At 49.9% G+C, this 16094-nt stretch overlaps 1 protein-coding gene across 2 annotated transcripts in view; it reads right to left on the reverse strand.

The window, feature by feature from the left end:
- The window catches only part of USP32 (ubiquitin specific peptidase 32), a 1504025-nt gene that overhangs the window by 327482 nt on the left and 1160449 nt on the right, over positions 1 to 16094 (reverse strand). For both annotated transcript variants that reach the window (XM_086954917.1, XM_086954918.1), the window contains exon 24: positions 10462 to 10613. In XM_086954917.1, the coding sequence (XP_086811043.1) occupies positions 10462 to 10613 (152 nt within the window). The remainder of the gene's footprint in view (positions 1 to 10461; positions 10614 to 16094) is intronic.

A 16094-nucleotide genomic window follows, 5' to 3' on the forward strand; every position in this document is an offset into this window, starting at 1 on the left:
TGATAGTGGAACTAGTTGTACTGGGCGAGCCCGGTGGTGGGGTAGAAATGTTTTTTTTAAAATAGTGATTTATTGTGTTTTGAGTTTCAGTTACTTGTCTGTTGCAGTTTTTCCGGAGTCTTATTTTCTCTTGCTTAATCATCTTGCTTAATCGTCCTGAGTGCTTCAGAAGCGGTCGCTCCCCACGCTGCTCCCTGCTCCTACCTGCGGTATCGTAGCGCTAGACTGGCTGACCTTGTTGTTTGATATTTCATTTATTTTACATTGTGTGCTGCTCGCTTGCCCAATTACGCTGTTGCTGCCTGATTGTGCCAGATTGTGCCCAGCGCCAGACCCCCTGGCCCCCGCAATTCCCATTCCTCCCGCATTACTTATGACGCCGCAACCCTCTCAGCCCTTAACCCCGGCCGACTCCCAAACTGCTACCATGCCGCCCCAGGCCACACCCACGGACCCTTCGCCTGCCACTCCTGCAATTTCGACTGCATCAGGACCCACACCAAATCGACAAACTCCTAACATAGCTCCGACTCTAACCACCTGAAGTGCATCCTGTTGAACACCCGCTCGGTCCACAGACACTCCATTGAACTTTGGAACCTACTCGACACTACATCGCCAGACGTCGCCTTCCTCACAGAAACATGGATGAACGCCCGACATCGCCATAGCCATCCCGGACACCTACAAGATCATCCGAAAAGACCGCACCAACCAAACAGGAGGAGGCATCGCCATCGTCCATAAGAACACCATCCGCATCACGACCAGTTCCGTCGACAACCTCGCTTCCGCCGAACACCTCCACTTCCAGATTCACACCGACCACAAAACCACACTCAGAGGCACCATCATCTACAGACCACAAGGACCCCGCACACAATTCAGCGAAGACATCGCTGACTTCATCAGCCCACATGCCCTCCCCTCCGAGAATTACATTCTACTGGGAGACCTCAACTTTCACCTGGAAAAGAACAACGACAGCAACACCTCCACCCTTCTGGATAATCTGGCCAATCTAGGACTCAAACAACTTGTAGACACCCACTACGCCGGACACACGCTCGACCCTATCTTCACCTCCAGCAAGCACATCTCCTTCGATCACACCAAAGCTCTCCATTGGACGGACCACAGCTGCGTACACTTCAACTACAAAAAGTCCACGACCCACAACCCCCCTACCTATTCCGCGAAGAAATTGTAACAAAATCACCACTGAACAACTCTTCACATCGCTTCACCAAAACCCCCCCACCAAATCATCGGACCCAAACCAAGCAGCCACTAACCTCACCCAATGGATCACCCAGAGCGCCGACGAACTTGCACCCTTGAAAAACCATCTAATCAAGCAAGCAAAAAAGCCCCCTGGTTCAACGATGACCTTAAGAAATCCAAGAAGTTCTGTCGTACTCTCGAGAAAACTTGGAGAAAAAACCCAACCACTGATAACCTAGCCACCTTCAAGAAATCCACCCGCAAACACCACCAACTAATCCGATCCACCAAGAAATCAGCATTCAAGCATCGACTTCACAACAATGCCCAAAACAGCAAGGAACTATTCAACATCGTCACAGTATTCACTAACCCCACTGCGGCACCAACGACATTTCTCCCTCCCAAAACCTCTGCGACTCTCTATCCTCATTCTTCCACAACAAAATCGCTGAAATACATAACAGCTTTTAAAACCAGGCCGAAGACCTGTCCACTCCACCCATCTCCGATCCAACACCGCCCTCTAACAACCTTTGCGCCTGGAACCCAATCACCACCGAAGACACCATCCGCCTGATGAACTCCATCCGCTCAGGATCGCCAACCGACCCATGTCCCCACCACATTTTCAACAAAGCAGACTCCATCATCGCACCCCATCTCCGCGATGTCATCAATTGCTCCTTCAACTCCGCTACCTTCCCGGAAATCTGGAAACATGCCGAACTCAGCACCCTTCTGAAGAAACCCACAGCAGACCCCCACCGAACTTAAGAACTACCGCCCCATCTCGCTTCTCCCATTCCCCGCCAAAGTCATTGAGAAAGCCGTCAACAATCAGCTAGCCGCCTTCCTCGAATCCAACAAATCCATTAACCCTTCACAGTCCGGCTTCCGAGCCAAACACAGCACCGAAACCGCCCTCATCGCAGCAACAGACGACATCCGAACACTACTGGACAATGGAGAAACAGTTGCCCTCATCCTACTTGACCTCTCCGCAGCCTTCGACACAGTCTGTCATAGCACCCTCATACAACGACTCAGCAACGTCGGAATACAAGGAAAAGCATTGGAATGGATCATATCGTTCCTTGCCGGAAGAACTCAGAGAGTCCACCCCCCCCTTTTAATCAGAGGCCACCAAAGTCATCTGCGGCGTACCTCAAGGATCATCACTCAGTCCCACCCTCTTCAACGTATACATGAGTCCCCTCGCATCCATCGCACGCCAACACAACCTCAACATCATCTCCTAAACAGATGACACCCAGCTGATCCTCTCCCTCACCAAAGACCCGAACACCGCCAAAACCAACCTACACGAAGGAATGAAAGAAGTAGCCGAGTGGATGAAGAACAGCCGTTTAAAACTGAACTCGGACAAAACGGAAGTCCTCCTCTTAGGCTCATCCCCCTCAGCCTGGGATGACTCTTGGTGGCCACCAGCCCTGGGAACCGCACCCACACCAACGGATCACGCACGCAACCTGGGCTTCATCCTGGACTCATCCCTCTCGATGACCAGACAAGCCAATGCCGTATCATCATCCTGCTTCAACATCCTACGCATGCTCAAAAAAGTCTTCCGCTGGATCCCCACTGAAACAAGAAAGACGGTCACCCACGCACTGGTCACCAGCCGACTGGATTACGGAAACACTCTACGCCGGAACCACAGCCAAATTACAGAAAAAACTCCAACGCATCCAAAACGCATCAGCCAGACTCATACTGGACATCCCTCGTCAAGCTCACATTTCCAGCCACCTGAAAGAGCTCCACTGGCTACCCGTCAACAAGAGAATAACGTTCCGTCTCCTCACCCACACACACAAAGCCCTCTATGACCTAGGACCCGAATGCCTCAACTCAAGACTGTCCTTCTACACCCCCACCCGTCAACTTAGATCTTCCAATCAAGCCCTCGCCGCAATTCCTCGCATCCACAGATCCACCATGGGGGGGAAGATCCTTCTCCTACTTAGCGGCCAAGACCTGGAATTCTCTCCCAACCCACCTCCGCCTTACTCAGAACCACCTCTACTTCAGAAAGCAACTAAAAACTTGGATATTCGATAAGTAAAGGCACCCGCTTCCCCAAGCGCCTTGAGACCCTCTGGGTGAGTAGTGCGCTATATAACTTTCTGAACTTGAACTTGAACTATCTTGTGGATATGAGCCACGATCACTTCTTTATCGGCACCCGAGCCGGAGCACTCGGGAGCCATATTGCCGATTGAGCATGTGCTCTTACAAGGAGTCGCTCGATTTGATTTTCAGGAGGTCGAGTAAGTTATTAAGGATTGACAGATTATGCGGTTTGACCTGTCCATATTTTGAAGTTCAAGAGTGGGGTTGGTAGTGCCAGGGATTGTTAGTTTGACAATTCTCGAAATTTCTGATAAGGTTTTATTGTTATCGGGTCCTTGATGGCTGTTTGTTTTCTGAACGACTGGGTCAGAAACCGCAGGAGAACAATAATCCTGGGATGGAATGCAGGTCTGCCCTGATAGCGGGAGTTTCTTGAATTCAGTTAGAACTGACGCGAGGAACTTAGGTAACGAGGAGAGGCTGTCAATTATTGGTGAACAGCAACATACCGCCAGTGCCAGGTGAGCTTAGGATTGTGCCTTAATAATCAAGGTGTTAAGGCCTCTAGCTTTTTGTTAATCCCATCTGTGAACACGGCGAATGTGTTTAAAAGGTCCACCTGCAGATCCAATTTATCTGAATGGTAGTTTAAAGCTGAAACTGTTGATTGGAGTGTTTGCAGGAGTTGAGGCCACAGAATATTCTCGGTGTGCGAGCGGCAGCTCTCCTTGGCGGACGGCCTGTTGTGATCGTCATTGAAAAAAGACAAGTCAATTAATTTTTAATAATCGGGCTGCCTGTGGAGGGGCCCATGTAGTTGCACTGGTCAGATGGCTTTAGTATGAATTTTATGGGTGATAAAAAGTTGTTGCGTGTGGTAGGCCCAATATGTAGTTCCCTTTGAGCGATTAATACTGGTTTATTCCCAGCTATCTCGTCCAAGACCGTAATGATAGTCTGTGCATTTACTGTTAACGGTGGTGGTGAGCTTGTATTAATAAAAAGGAGGTCGTCCTCCCTTAAAGGGGAATTTTGAGGCGAGACCAGAGTTGGCTTTATATTGGCTGGTGGCTGGTCGTATTGAAGCACGGTAAATCCCTGTGGAGTTGATGGTGAACAGCTCTCGGTAACATTTGGAGCTGAATATTCGTCCTTCGTTGAAGTTCTTGAGGAAGATGAAGTTTGCGGCGGACTGAGGCCTGACCTGTGGGGGCCATCATGAAGCTTAGCCTTTACTTGATTTAACTTCTGTTCTGAAGGCACAGGGGCGACTGTAGTTTCCAGCATAGTGCTGTACGGGGTATTTGGGGTAAGGCCTGGCTTTTTTGTTGCTGCAGCGTTTTTAAAGAAATCCCTCAATGTAACTCGTTTGTGGGAAGTGGCCACGCAGACTGTCATGCCTTGTTTTGTATCTGAGGATTTAGAGCTGACAGAAAGTGCTGGCCTGACAGTGTAGGGGAGAAGAAGTGCCAGGGGGATCAAAAGGTTAGTTGAGGGTGACTGAGCATGTCCGTGAGTCACTCTGGGCTAGGTTGTGTCCAGGGAAAGTGCTTCCGCCGTGTCTGAGTTATCACTTAAGGACTCTTGCCTTTTGGCTTTGGGTAGGGGTTTGGGTTGCATTTTCCTGGTTCTCCCTGACCTCACTGCAAGGTTGTAGTAAGGTAGTAAGGTAGCTACTAGCGGTGCCCCTTTAAAGCCTCAGTGCCTCAATGCCCTAGCACCTCAGTGGTACTTCAGCGGTGATTCAGGGGCACACGCTAATTAGAAACCACCCCTGCCTGGAGCAGTTTCAGCGACTGGGGCAGGCTGTGATGTTGGGCACACACACATGCACTCAGTCACAGGGAACTTAAGGCTTTAGTTGGCTTGTGTTGCAGCAGATGTCAATAATGAGATCCGTCTTCCTGGCAGAATGGGCAGTTTCCTCAACAAAATAAATTAAGTCCACCTGGCTTGACCCATCCTTGCTTTAAACTAGCTGCTCCGTGTGCTGTTCCCTTCCGTGTGCTCCTCCCATCTGCTAACTGGCTGACCGTGCGCGTGGGACCAGCAACCGCTGCGGCTCCAGGGCGGTGCCACGGATCACAAATGCTGACAGAGCCCAGCCACCTTGCCTTTGCTTGGCCAATATGCTGGAGCGGAGGGGGGGGGCACTGCCACTGGAGTAGTGATATCTCCCTTCGCTCAGGGCTAGAGGGCCCGAGTCTTTGCTGCTGCACTGAAGGAAGTCGCCGACGGGCCAATACCTTACTGCGCCTTTCCCGCTTGCTCTACCTGTTTTCCTGGTTTTTCTGCCCGGCTCACTCGCCCCCACTTGTCTGCCCGCTACCGCAGAGAAAGGCAGCAATGTCAGCGGGTGTCAGCGAGGGATCCGCGTTGGGAGGTGGGAGAAGGAGTGATTGTGCACTCCCTAAGTACACATATGTGTTAGGCCGGCCGTCCCACGTGCGCAATTAGGTTTCTCAATCCTGTCGGGCTGGAGAAACCTCACAGACTCCATGACCAGCACAGAGCGTCATTCCTGCCCTCACAAGCAAATCTCCATGAGTGGATTGGATGAGAGTCTGTCCCAGGTGCTGCTCGGACCCAGGAAGAGGCCAGCAGGAACCACGTCATGGGGAAAGCGACCGCGACGCGTCAGGTAAGTTTTTCTAAATTAGCATTAACCCTCCTGAACATAAGCATTAGAAAACATGAAAAACAACTCCAAAGATTGTTTTGAAACGGTTTTAATGCTGAAAAAGCAGTAGAAATTCTCATTATATCCTGAAAGCATAGAAAGCTCCCAGGCTGCATTGCAAACAAACAGTCTAAAAAGACTGAAAAACTAACCTGTAGCTGCATGCTACCAAAAACTGACACCGTGCCTTTAAGGCACTCATGACCCCCAGTATCCCATCATGCCTCAGGGGTGACAGTTGAGGCAGTTGTTCTTTCCGGCTCCTTCAGGAAGGATTCCTGGTTACACAGCTCCACTCTTTTTCTGTTTTCTGACAGAAAATTCACTCAGTTTTCAACTTTTTTGACCTTACTTCGACGTTTTTCATCTAGTCAAGTAGGTTTTCTCTTGTTGGTTGGCTTTTTTATCTTGAAATGCCTTCCCTTTTTGACGAATGCCTTTCTTGTGGCAAGAAGAAGGCAAAGACAGACAGCCATGAGGTATGCATTCTGTGCTCACCTGAAGACCATGACCCAAGGACCTGCCCTCACTGTGAATCTCTGTCATCAAGAACTTTAAAAGACAGAGAGAGGATTCGGGTCTATGGCCTAGCCCATAGGTCTTCTAGAGGGAGGTCCCCAGCCAAGAAGAGGTCCAGAGAACCTTCAAAGGGCGAGTCTTCTCGTCCTACAGCTTCAGCGTTGGACTCAGCGCTGAGAAAGGTGCAACCGGTGGGTCATTTTTCAAAGAAACGACGTGTATCACCGTCGACGGTGGGCTCGCCGTCAAGAAGAACAGGTATGTCGTCGTCGAGACGTCCGGACCTTCTGCCATCGTCAACTCGGCGACTATCGGCGTCGAGAGATAAGACCCCTCCGCCGTCGTCAACCGGGCGACGGTCGGCGTTGAGGGGCGTTACACCTCCGCTGTCGTCAACCGGGCGACGACCGGCGTCGAGAAGCATGACTCCTCCGCTGACGTCAACCGGGCGATGTTCAGTGTCGAGGGTCCAAAAAGAGGTGAAAACAAGCTATAGAAGAGGTGCCTCCCTCTCAAAGGGGAAAAGGAGTCTACTCCAGATACTTTCTTGTCCCCAAAAAGGATCAGGAAAACAAGTTCCGGCCTATCCTGAATCTTCGTGTTCTGAACAAGAACATAGTCAAGGAGAAGTTCTGCATGCTTGCTCTTCACCAAATATGTCCACATCTGCAAGTAGGAGATTGGATGTGTTCGATGGACTTCCAAGATGCCTACTTCCACATTCCAATTGCCATGCAACATCGGAAGTTCTTAAGGTTTCTGGTGGACAACAAGCACTACCAGTAAAGGGTCCTGCCTTTCGGGCTAAAGTCAGCGCCGAGAGTCTTTACCAAATGCATGGCAGTGGTGGCAGCCTTCCTGCACCAGAAAGGACTTTTCGTCTATCCCTACCTAGACGACTGGCTCATAAAAGGCCCATCTCCTCGACAGGTAGAGAACGACTTCCACCTTTGCCTGCTACAATTAAACAGACTCTGCCTACACGTCAACATGGAGAAGTCGGTACAACTACCAACCCAACCCATACACTACCTGGGCTCCGTTCTGGATACAGAATTGGGAAAAGCGTATCCTTCGGAGGAGAGACTATTTTCTATGCAGCAGAAGTGCAGAGTTCTGCTACAGAGCCAGAATCCAACAGCGCGTCAAGTAGCGTCTCTGCTGGGTTCCATGGCGTTCTGCATCTTCCTGATTCCTCACGCCAGGCTGAGGATGTGACCTTTACAGGAGGCTCTGGGGGATCAATGGGATAAGTCGACAGGGCTCTGGGAAGACCGGATCTTTCTTTCCCAGGTGACGAAGACCTCCATCAAATGGTGGACTCACCCTCGCAACCTTCTGGTGGGAGTGCCTTTTCACCAGCCTCTCCCGACACAGTCTATAGTCACAGACACGTCTCTCCAAGGCTGGGGAGCGCACATGGGGTGTTTGCAGATTCAAGGAAGGTGGTCAACAAAAGAACAGACCTACCATATCAACATGCTGGAGCTTCGAGCAGTCCATCTGGCTCTGAAGTCCTTCCTTCCTGCTCTCGAATCACACTCAGTTCTGATCCAAACGGACAACACGACGACCATGTTCTACCTGAACAAGCAGATGTAGTGAGCAAGGCGGACTTGTCCGCCGAAACGCGTCTGATCGTTTTTCTTTCAAATAAAGACCCTTGATTTGAATCCCACGGAGTCGGTGCCTGTTTTTCGAAGGATTGTGAACACAGGATTGCATATATATATATGGGGCACATATAATATAGTGTTTCTGGGGTCCCGCGCATGGGCGGGAATATTCTAATGCTTATGACTATTGATGAGGATCCCCTGGAAGAGAAGCATCCATGTCTATAGACCAGATTCCGGCGGGAGAATCTCGATTTTTTAAAGCCTAAAACGGCTTCATTTTGGTTTATTGTCTCCCATCTGAAATTGCTTCTGATTCGTATAGGTTGATTTAAAAAAAATATTCAGGAGAATGTATTTTCCCAATCTCTTACTTTACTCTTAAAAAATGTTGACATGTATGGAGGAGTGTGCTGGACTGGCCTGGGTCTTGGCCGCACTGGCTGGTGACTGCGGGGAGCCTGCTTTTGGAGCTGCATGTCCTGCCTGCCCATATCCCCCCACTCCCCTTCCCCCCACACACACTCTTCTGCTGGCTGACCACACACACTCTTCTGCTGGCTGGTGAATCCCGAGGACGCTGGGAACTACTGAGACTGGGCCAGGATTGGCAATACTCCACGGCGCAGCCTCTGTGCACATGTGGATGCCTTAGGGGCTATCTGGCTGAGGAAATTGCTCCCCCACCATGCCCTGAGGTTTGGCCTAGTTGGCGGAGCCCCTGCTGCTGTGTGTGGGCTCTGCGGTAGGAGCGGATTCCCTGGGAGTAGATTGGTGCAGCCTGCGGGAGTGAGGTGACCTGCGAGCCGGGCACACCGCCCGTTGCTTTAGTTGTGTGGAGGCCTTCGCTTGTAAACCACTTGATGACAGGAGTACCTCTTTTCCGAAGGAGGGGGATCCCACCACTCGCAGTGCTTGAACAGACGATTGACCTGGTGAACTCCCTCCTAAGGGCTGGGCCTGGGTTGGCGCTCGAGACCAAGATGACTCTGTAGCACTGGCTGCTCGTGCTGCCTGAGGGTCAATGGGGCAGAGGCTTGAGTGAGGTGGACATCCCCACCAATGTTGGTTTCCGTGATTCTTGAATAGGCACTATTAAGGGGTGAGACAGACAGACCGCCACCACCGGCATCAATCAATCTAAACAAAGATGGGTCAATACACTGCATTTATCTCCACAGCCGCGGGCACCTCTGATGTCCCATTGAGGGGGCCACCCACCCCCTTCCCATTCGATTCTGCAACCCCCTCAAGGGTGATCCATGACTCAAGTCCATCTCCTCTCCCAGTCTCCCTCACCCCCCCTCCATATTGTCATGATGTCTCGCTCGACCCCTCCCTTTCGGCCGTCCTCGCTCTTCTCCTCTGTTTCTCCATCACCATTTCTTTCATCTTTCTTAACCTCCCTGTCCCCTCATCTTACCTCCCTCCCATATCTTTCTGTTGCACCCCTATGTCTCACTCATCACTTCTCTTTCTTCTCCTCAACCTTTCTGTCTCGCACACCCTGATTTTATTTCTGCCCCCTCTCTCCCTCATCCCACCTCTCATCTCCAATACCACCCGGCGCACCTCGGCCCCCTCTCTGTCTCCCTCATCTTCTATTCCCCCATCATGTCTCCCTCACTGTCTCTCCCTGTTACTTACCCTCCTTCGCACTGTTTCTCTGCCGTCCTACCCTCTGTGACAGACTGAGCAGCAGTAGGGCTCAGCGCTCTCTTTCTCGCTCCCTGGAACAAGTGTAAGAGGGCTCATGTAACTATATGTGCACGGTTAGAATGAGGACCAAAAGTGAAGTGCACCAAATCAAGCATTTGTAATGCAATAGGTCTTGCATTTGCAAGAATTTGAGCTATTGTCATTCTAAATAGAAAAGCCTTTTTTATTTATGTGTTTTGAAGACCTGCAAGCGGTGCATAAATACACACTTTGTAGGGTTTCTGAACTAAAAGGCATTGTCATTTACAATGCCAATAGCTCAAACTGTCGTAAATGCAAGACCTTTTGCATAAAAAAGGCTAGTTAAAACAGTTCCATGGGCATCCAGCAAGGAAGTATAGACCACGCTGTGCACGCTGTGTGCTTCAGGGAGAACACGCTGAAGAGTTGGAAGGGAAAAGACGTCTTCTAACGACCAGACACCGAAAAGTGCTTCAGGGAGAACACGCTGAGGATTTGGAAGGGAAAAGAAGTCTTTTAACGACCAGACACCAAAAAGGAGCCTAATGATGAGAATTTATGTAGCACGAAAATGCGGTTCGTAGCAGGTTAAGCTGATAGATGAATTGGAATGGAGGACATAGTCTAGGTCGGAGATGTTCTTACCTTGATATTGGAGCCATGAACCTCTGCCAGGAGAATCTGTTCAGGTTTTAGCCAACAGAGATCACTGAGCTGCTTTTTCAACCCTGTATACTTTTCATCCATGTTCAATCTCAGCCCATACCGGATAGGAGTGGTACCATCTAATTTAATAACTTGAAAACAAAGGAAGACATCTTGAGCAAGGACAAAGTTTAATTTTTAGAACATATTTAACACATTTTCTTAACTAATGGCTCCCACCATTTTCAGTAGCTAACACACAGTGAATAATAATGCATCTATGTTTCTGATTATCGGAAAGGGGCCCAACGTCAGTGAAACTGGGGTGTTTTCACGTTCTAGGTCTCAGCGCGCTTTAAAAAGAATGAAGACCTGGTACCAAGGCACCTTGTTTTATTTTGTATGTTAGTCACACTCTTATTTATCTAAGAGTTTTCTGCCATCTAGTGAAAATCCTTTGCAAAGCAGAAAAGGGACAGCAAACCTTTTGTATGTATGGATGCATGTACTGTTCACACACGGGAACCATGGGTGTGTATGAATGCATGTATGAATGTGCTGTTTATATGTGCGAACCTTCGGTGTGCATGAATGCCTGTACGAATATGCGGTTACACATGTAAACCCTCGGTGTGTATGAATATGCTGTTTAAATCGCGAAACTTCATTGTGTATGAATATGCTGTTTTCAAGCGCAAACCTTCTGTATGTATGAATATGCTGTTTGCAAACCTTCTGTGTGTACATATGCATGTGTGGATGTGTTGTTTACAAGTGTGAATCTTCGGTGTGTATGAATGCGTAAATGAATATGCCGTTTACACATGCAAACCTTCAGTGTGTATGAATATGCTGTTTACACGCAATATCCTTCGGTGTCTATGAATATGCCGTTTACACGTGCAAACCTTCGGTGTGTATGAATGCATGAATGAATATGCCATTTACACGTGCAGACCTTCAGTGTGTATGAATATGCCGTTTACACATGCGAACCTTCGGTGTGTACGAATGCGTGAATGAATATGCCATTTACACCTGCGGACCTTCAGTGTGTATGAATATGCCGTTTACACATGCGAACCTTCATTGTGTATGAATATGCCGTTTACACGCACGAACCTTCGGTGTGTTTGAATGCATGTATGAATATGCCATTTACGCATGCGATCCTTCATTTATGCCTTTTATAGGAGTGAACCTTCGGAGTGTATGAATGTGTGAATGAATTTTCCGTCGACGCATGCGAACCTTCAGTGTTTATGAATATGCCGCTTACAAGCGAGAACCTTTGGTGTGTATGAATATGCTGTTTACACGTACGAACCTTCAGTGTCTATGAATATGTAGTTTACACATGCAAACCTTCAGTGTGTATGAATATGCTGTTTACACGCACTAACCTTCGGTGTGTATGTATATGCCGTTTACACTCCCGAACCATCGGTGTGTATGAATATGCCCTTTACACGCACAAACCTTCGGTGTGTATGAACATGCCGTTTACACTCACGAACGATCGGTGTGTATGAATATGCAATTTACACGCACGAAACTTCGGTGTGTATGAATATGCCGTTTACACATGCGAACCTTCAGTGTGTATAAATATGCCGTCTACACGTGCAAACCTTCAGTGTGTATGAATATGCCGTTTACATGTGCAAACCTTCAGTGTGTATGAATATGTCGTTTACCCGTGCAAACCTTCAGTGTGTATGAAGAAAACAAGTTACTTACCTGTAACTGTAGTTCTCCAGTATTGGAAGCTTTCATAGATTCACGTACGTGAATCATTTCCCCGTCGTTGAGACGTGAGTCTCCTGTATATAAAAAAGCAATGCTTAGCAGCTTAGCAGTATAGCTAACTGAAAAAAAAGGCCTAGGCCCATTTCCCTTTTGCAACCCATAACCTTTGTTATGTAAAAAAGGACCACACTTTTCCCTTAGCCAATCAGAGCTCCTCACCCTCTAGAAGAGAGGTCTTCAAACTTTTTGATGCCAAGACCCCCTTGTAAAACCATTTTAGGCGTAAGGACCCCCTTCCGACAAAAGTTTCTAGAAACTGGTACTCCTCATCATCAACAACTATCGACAACCATAAATGTGCCTGTTAGACCTCATCACATCCATCCATCCATCCATTATTCATCCACCCACACTTTCACACATCAATCAATCCATTTGTAAAGCGCGCTACATACCCGTGAGGGTCTCAAGGCGCTGGGGTCGAGGGGGGACCGCTACTGATCGAAGAGCCTTGATGAGTTTTCTGAAAGCCAGCAGGTCCTGAGTCTATCGTAGGCTGGTGGGGAGAGCGTTCCAGGTTTTGGCGGCAAGGTAAGAGAAGGATCTGCCGCTGGCGGTGGTTTTCCGGATACGAGGAACTGTGGCGAGGGCGAGGTTGGCTGAGCAGAGTCTTCGGGTTGGGATGTGGAAGCCGAGTCGGTTGTTGAGGTATACAGGTCCAGTGTTGAGGAGGGCTTTGTGTGCGTGGATGAGGAATTTGAAGGTAATCCTCTTGTTGACGGGAAGCCAGTGCAGGCCTCTCAGGTGGGGTGTGATGTGGCTGCGTCTGGGGACGTTGAGGATCAGTCGTGCCGAGGCTTTCTAGATTTGTTGTAGTCGTTTCAGGAGCTTGGTTGTTGTTCCTGAGTAGAGGGTGTTCCCGTAGTCGAGTCTGCTGGTGATGAGGGCCTGGGTGACGGTCTTCCTTGTGTCGGGTGGGATCCACTTGAAGATCCTGCGGAGCATGCGGAGGGTGTTGAAGCAGGACGCAGAGACGGCGTTGACTTGCCTGGTCATGGAGAGGGTGGAGTTGAGGATGACCCCCAGGTTGCGTGCGTGGTTTGTGGGTTCCGGGGCTGTGCCTAGCCATGTTGGCCACCAAGAGTCGTCCCAGGCTTATGGGGTGGGTCCGAGAATGAGGACCTCCGTCTTGTCTGAATTCAGCTTCAGTCTGCTGTCCTTAATCCAGTTGGCAACGGCCTTCATTCTTCTGTGGAGGTTGGCTTTGGCGGTGAGGGGGTCTTCTGTGAGGGATATGATCAGCTGGGTGTCGTCGGCGTAGGAGATGATGTTGAGGTTATGTTGCTGTGCGACGTGGGCGAGCGGTGCCATGTAGATATTGAACAGTGTTGGGCTGAGGGAGGAACCCTGTAGGACGCCGCAGATCTCGGTGGATTTTGAACGGAAGGGTGGGAGGCGGACGCTCTGGGTTCTGCCGGAGAGGAAGGATGTGGTCCAGGCCAGGGCCTTCTCTTGAATCCCGGCGTCATAGAGGCGTGCTGATAGGGTGCGGTGGCAGACTGTGTCGAAGGCTGCTGATAGGTCCAGGAGGATGAGGGCAGCCGTTTCTCCTTTGTCCATCGGGATCCTGATGTCGTCAGTGGCGGCGATGAGGGCGGTCTCGGTGCTGTGGTTGCTGCGAAAACCGGATTGTGAGGGGTCCAGGATGTTGTTGTCTTCGAGTTGGGGGTAAGCTGTTTGTTGACAATCTTCTCTGTTACTTTTGCCGGGAACGGGAGCAGGGAGATGGGCCGGAAGTTCTTGAGGTCCTTGGGGTCCGCCTTGGGCTTCTTGAGAAGGGGGTTGATCTCGGCGTGCTTCCAGCTTTCCGGGAAGGTTGCTGTCTCAAAGGAACTGTTGATTGATTTTCGGAGGTGGGGCTCGATGGTTGTGCTGGCTTTGTTGAAGACGTGGTGAGGGCAGGGGTCAAATGGGGATCCGGGGTGGATGGAGCTCATGGTTTTGATGCTGTCTTCGTCGCTGACGTTGGACCAGGCGGTTGGCGCGGGTGGTTGGCGCGGGTGGTGGTCGCAGGGGTGGTGGATTCGGTGGTGGGTGCCGGAGTTGAAGCTGTCGTGGATGTCGGTGATCTTGTGGTGGAAGAAGGTGGCCAGGGAGTCCCACAGGTCTTGTGATGGTGGGATGTCGTTGGTGTTGAAGCTGGGGTTGGAGAATTCTTTCACGATGTTGAAGAGCTCTTTGGTGTTGTGTGTGTTGTTGTCTAAGCGGTCCTTGAAGGAGGTCCTCTTGGCGGCCCTGATGAGTTGGTGGTGTCTGCGGGTGGCGCTCTTGTGGGCTGTGTGGCTGTCAGGTGTTCGGTCGTGGAGTCATTCCTTCTCCAGCTTCCGACAGGTGTGCTTGGAGATCCGGAGGTCTTCGGTGAACCAGGCGGCTTTCTTGTTGGTGTGGTTGGTTGTGGAGGCCTTTAAGAGGGGCGGGGGTGTTGGCTCAGTCGTTGATCCACTGTTTGAGGTTGGTTGTGGTGGTGTCTGGGTCGGTCGGGTCGGCGGGTGGTCTCAGGGCGAGGGTGGTAGTCAGTTGGTCCTTGGTGACCTTGCCCCAGCAGCGGTGTGGTAGCTGTTGGGTGCGGTGGTGTGTGGTGGGTTTCCTGAAGGTCAAGTGGATGCATCTATGGTCGGTCCAGTGGGGTTCAGTGGTGTGGTTTAAGGAGACGTGGGGGCTTGTGGAGAAGATGGGGTCCGGCGTGCGTCCAGCGGCGAGGGTGGGTGTCGTCACAATCTGTTTGAGTCCGAGGTTGGCGAGGTTGTCGATCAGGGCGGTGGAGTTGGCGTTGTTGTTGTTCTCAAGGTGGAAGTTCAGGTCACCGAGGAGGATGTGGTATGTGGAGGCGAGGGCGTGGGTGCTGACAAAGTCGGCAATGGTGTGGCTGAACTGTGGTCGTGGTCTGTCAGGTGATCAGCTGTAGTGTGCTGCGACTAGTACTGGTCGGGTCTGTCTGGTGATCAACAGTTGCATGCTCTGGCTATCATTGGTCATTGTCGCCTGTCAGGTGATCAGCTGCAGCACATCGAGCATTGTTGAGTGATCATAATAAGCATACTGAAGCAGTCTGGACTCAATATTTGGATATGTTAAAGGAGAAATAACCAATACCTTGAATATCCAAGTTATATCTATGTATGTACCCTACCCTACATGAATGCTCATCCTTTTGTACATAAATATATATTTTTTTGCCTTGAACTTAAATAATAATTTTCAGACAACACAAAATCCTGGTTTCTTGTATTTTATTGATCATTTATTGTACATATGATGTTAGTGTGGTAACATCCTTTTGTTCTTACTTTGAGGAACTCCCTTTATAACTGAATAACATAGGACAGCCACTGATTAATCTCAGGTTTAGGTACTTTGATTGTTCCAAAACAGGTCCTAACAGTGCTGAGAAATTATAAAACAAAAAAAAAACCCTTGCTGGCCATTTTTTCATTATAATAGACGTCACAGTCAGCATGCATCGCTGCCATTGGTAGTTTTCAGCTGTCACTGTCCATTGGTGTGGCACGGCATGCTCCAACTGTCACTGCTCATTGGCAGGGACAGGAGGCTCCATCAGTCACTGATCACCATTCAGTGGTCAGACACAGAGTCCTGCTCCTCTCAAACGCAGCGTGCTCAAGCTATCACTGGTCGCTGTCACAGGCAGCATGTTGTGGATATCACTGGTGACGGTCCGGTGGTCAGAGGCAGAGTGCTTCAGCTACCGCTGGTCAGTGTCAGGCAGTAAGAGGCAGTACCCTCTAGCTTTCTTTGCTAGAATCAGCATGCTACCGAGGTCACTGGTCACTACAGCTAGTCGGAGGCAAAGTGCTGCGGCTATT

This window comes from Lissotriton vulgaris, chromosome 2_1 (assembly GCF_964263255.1).
Source record: "Lissotriton vulgaris chromosome 2_1, aLisVul1.2, whole genome shotgun sequence".
Lineage (NCBI taxonomy): Eukaryota > Metazoa > Chordata > Amphibia > Caudata > Salamandridae > Lissotriton > Lissotriton vulgaris.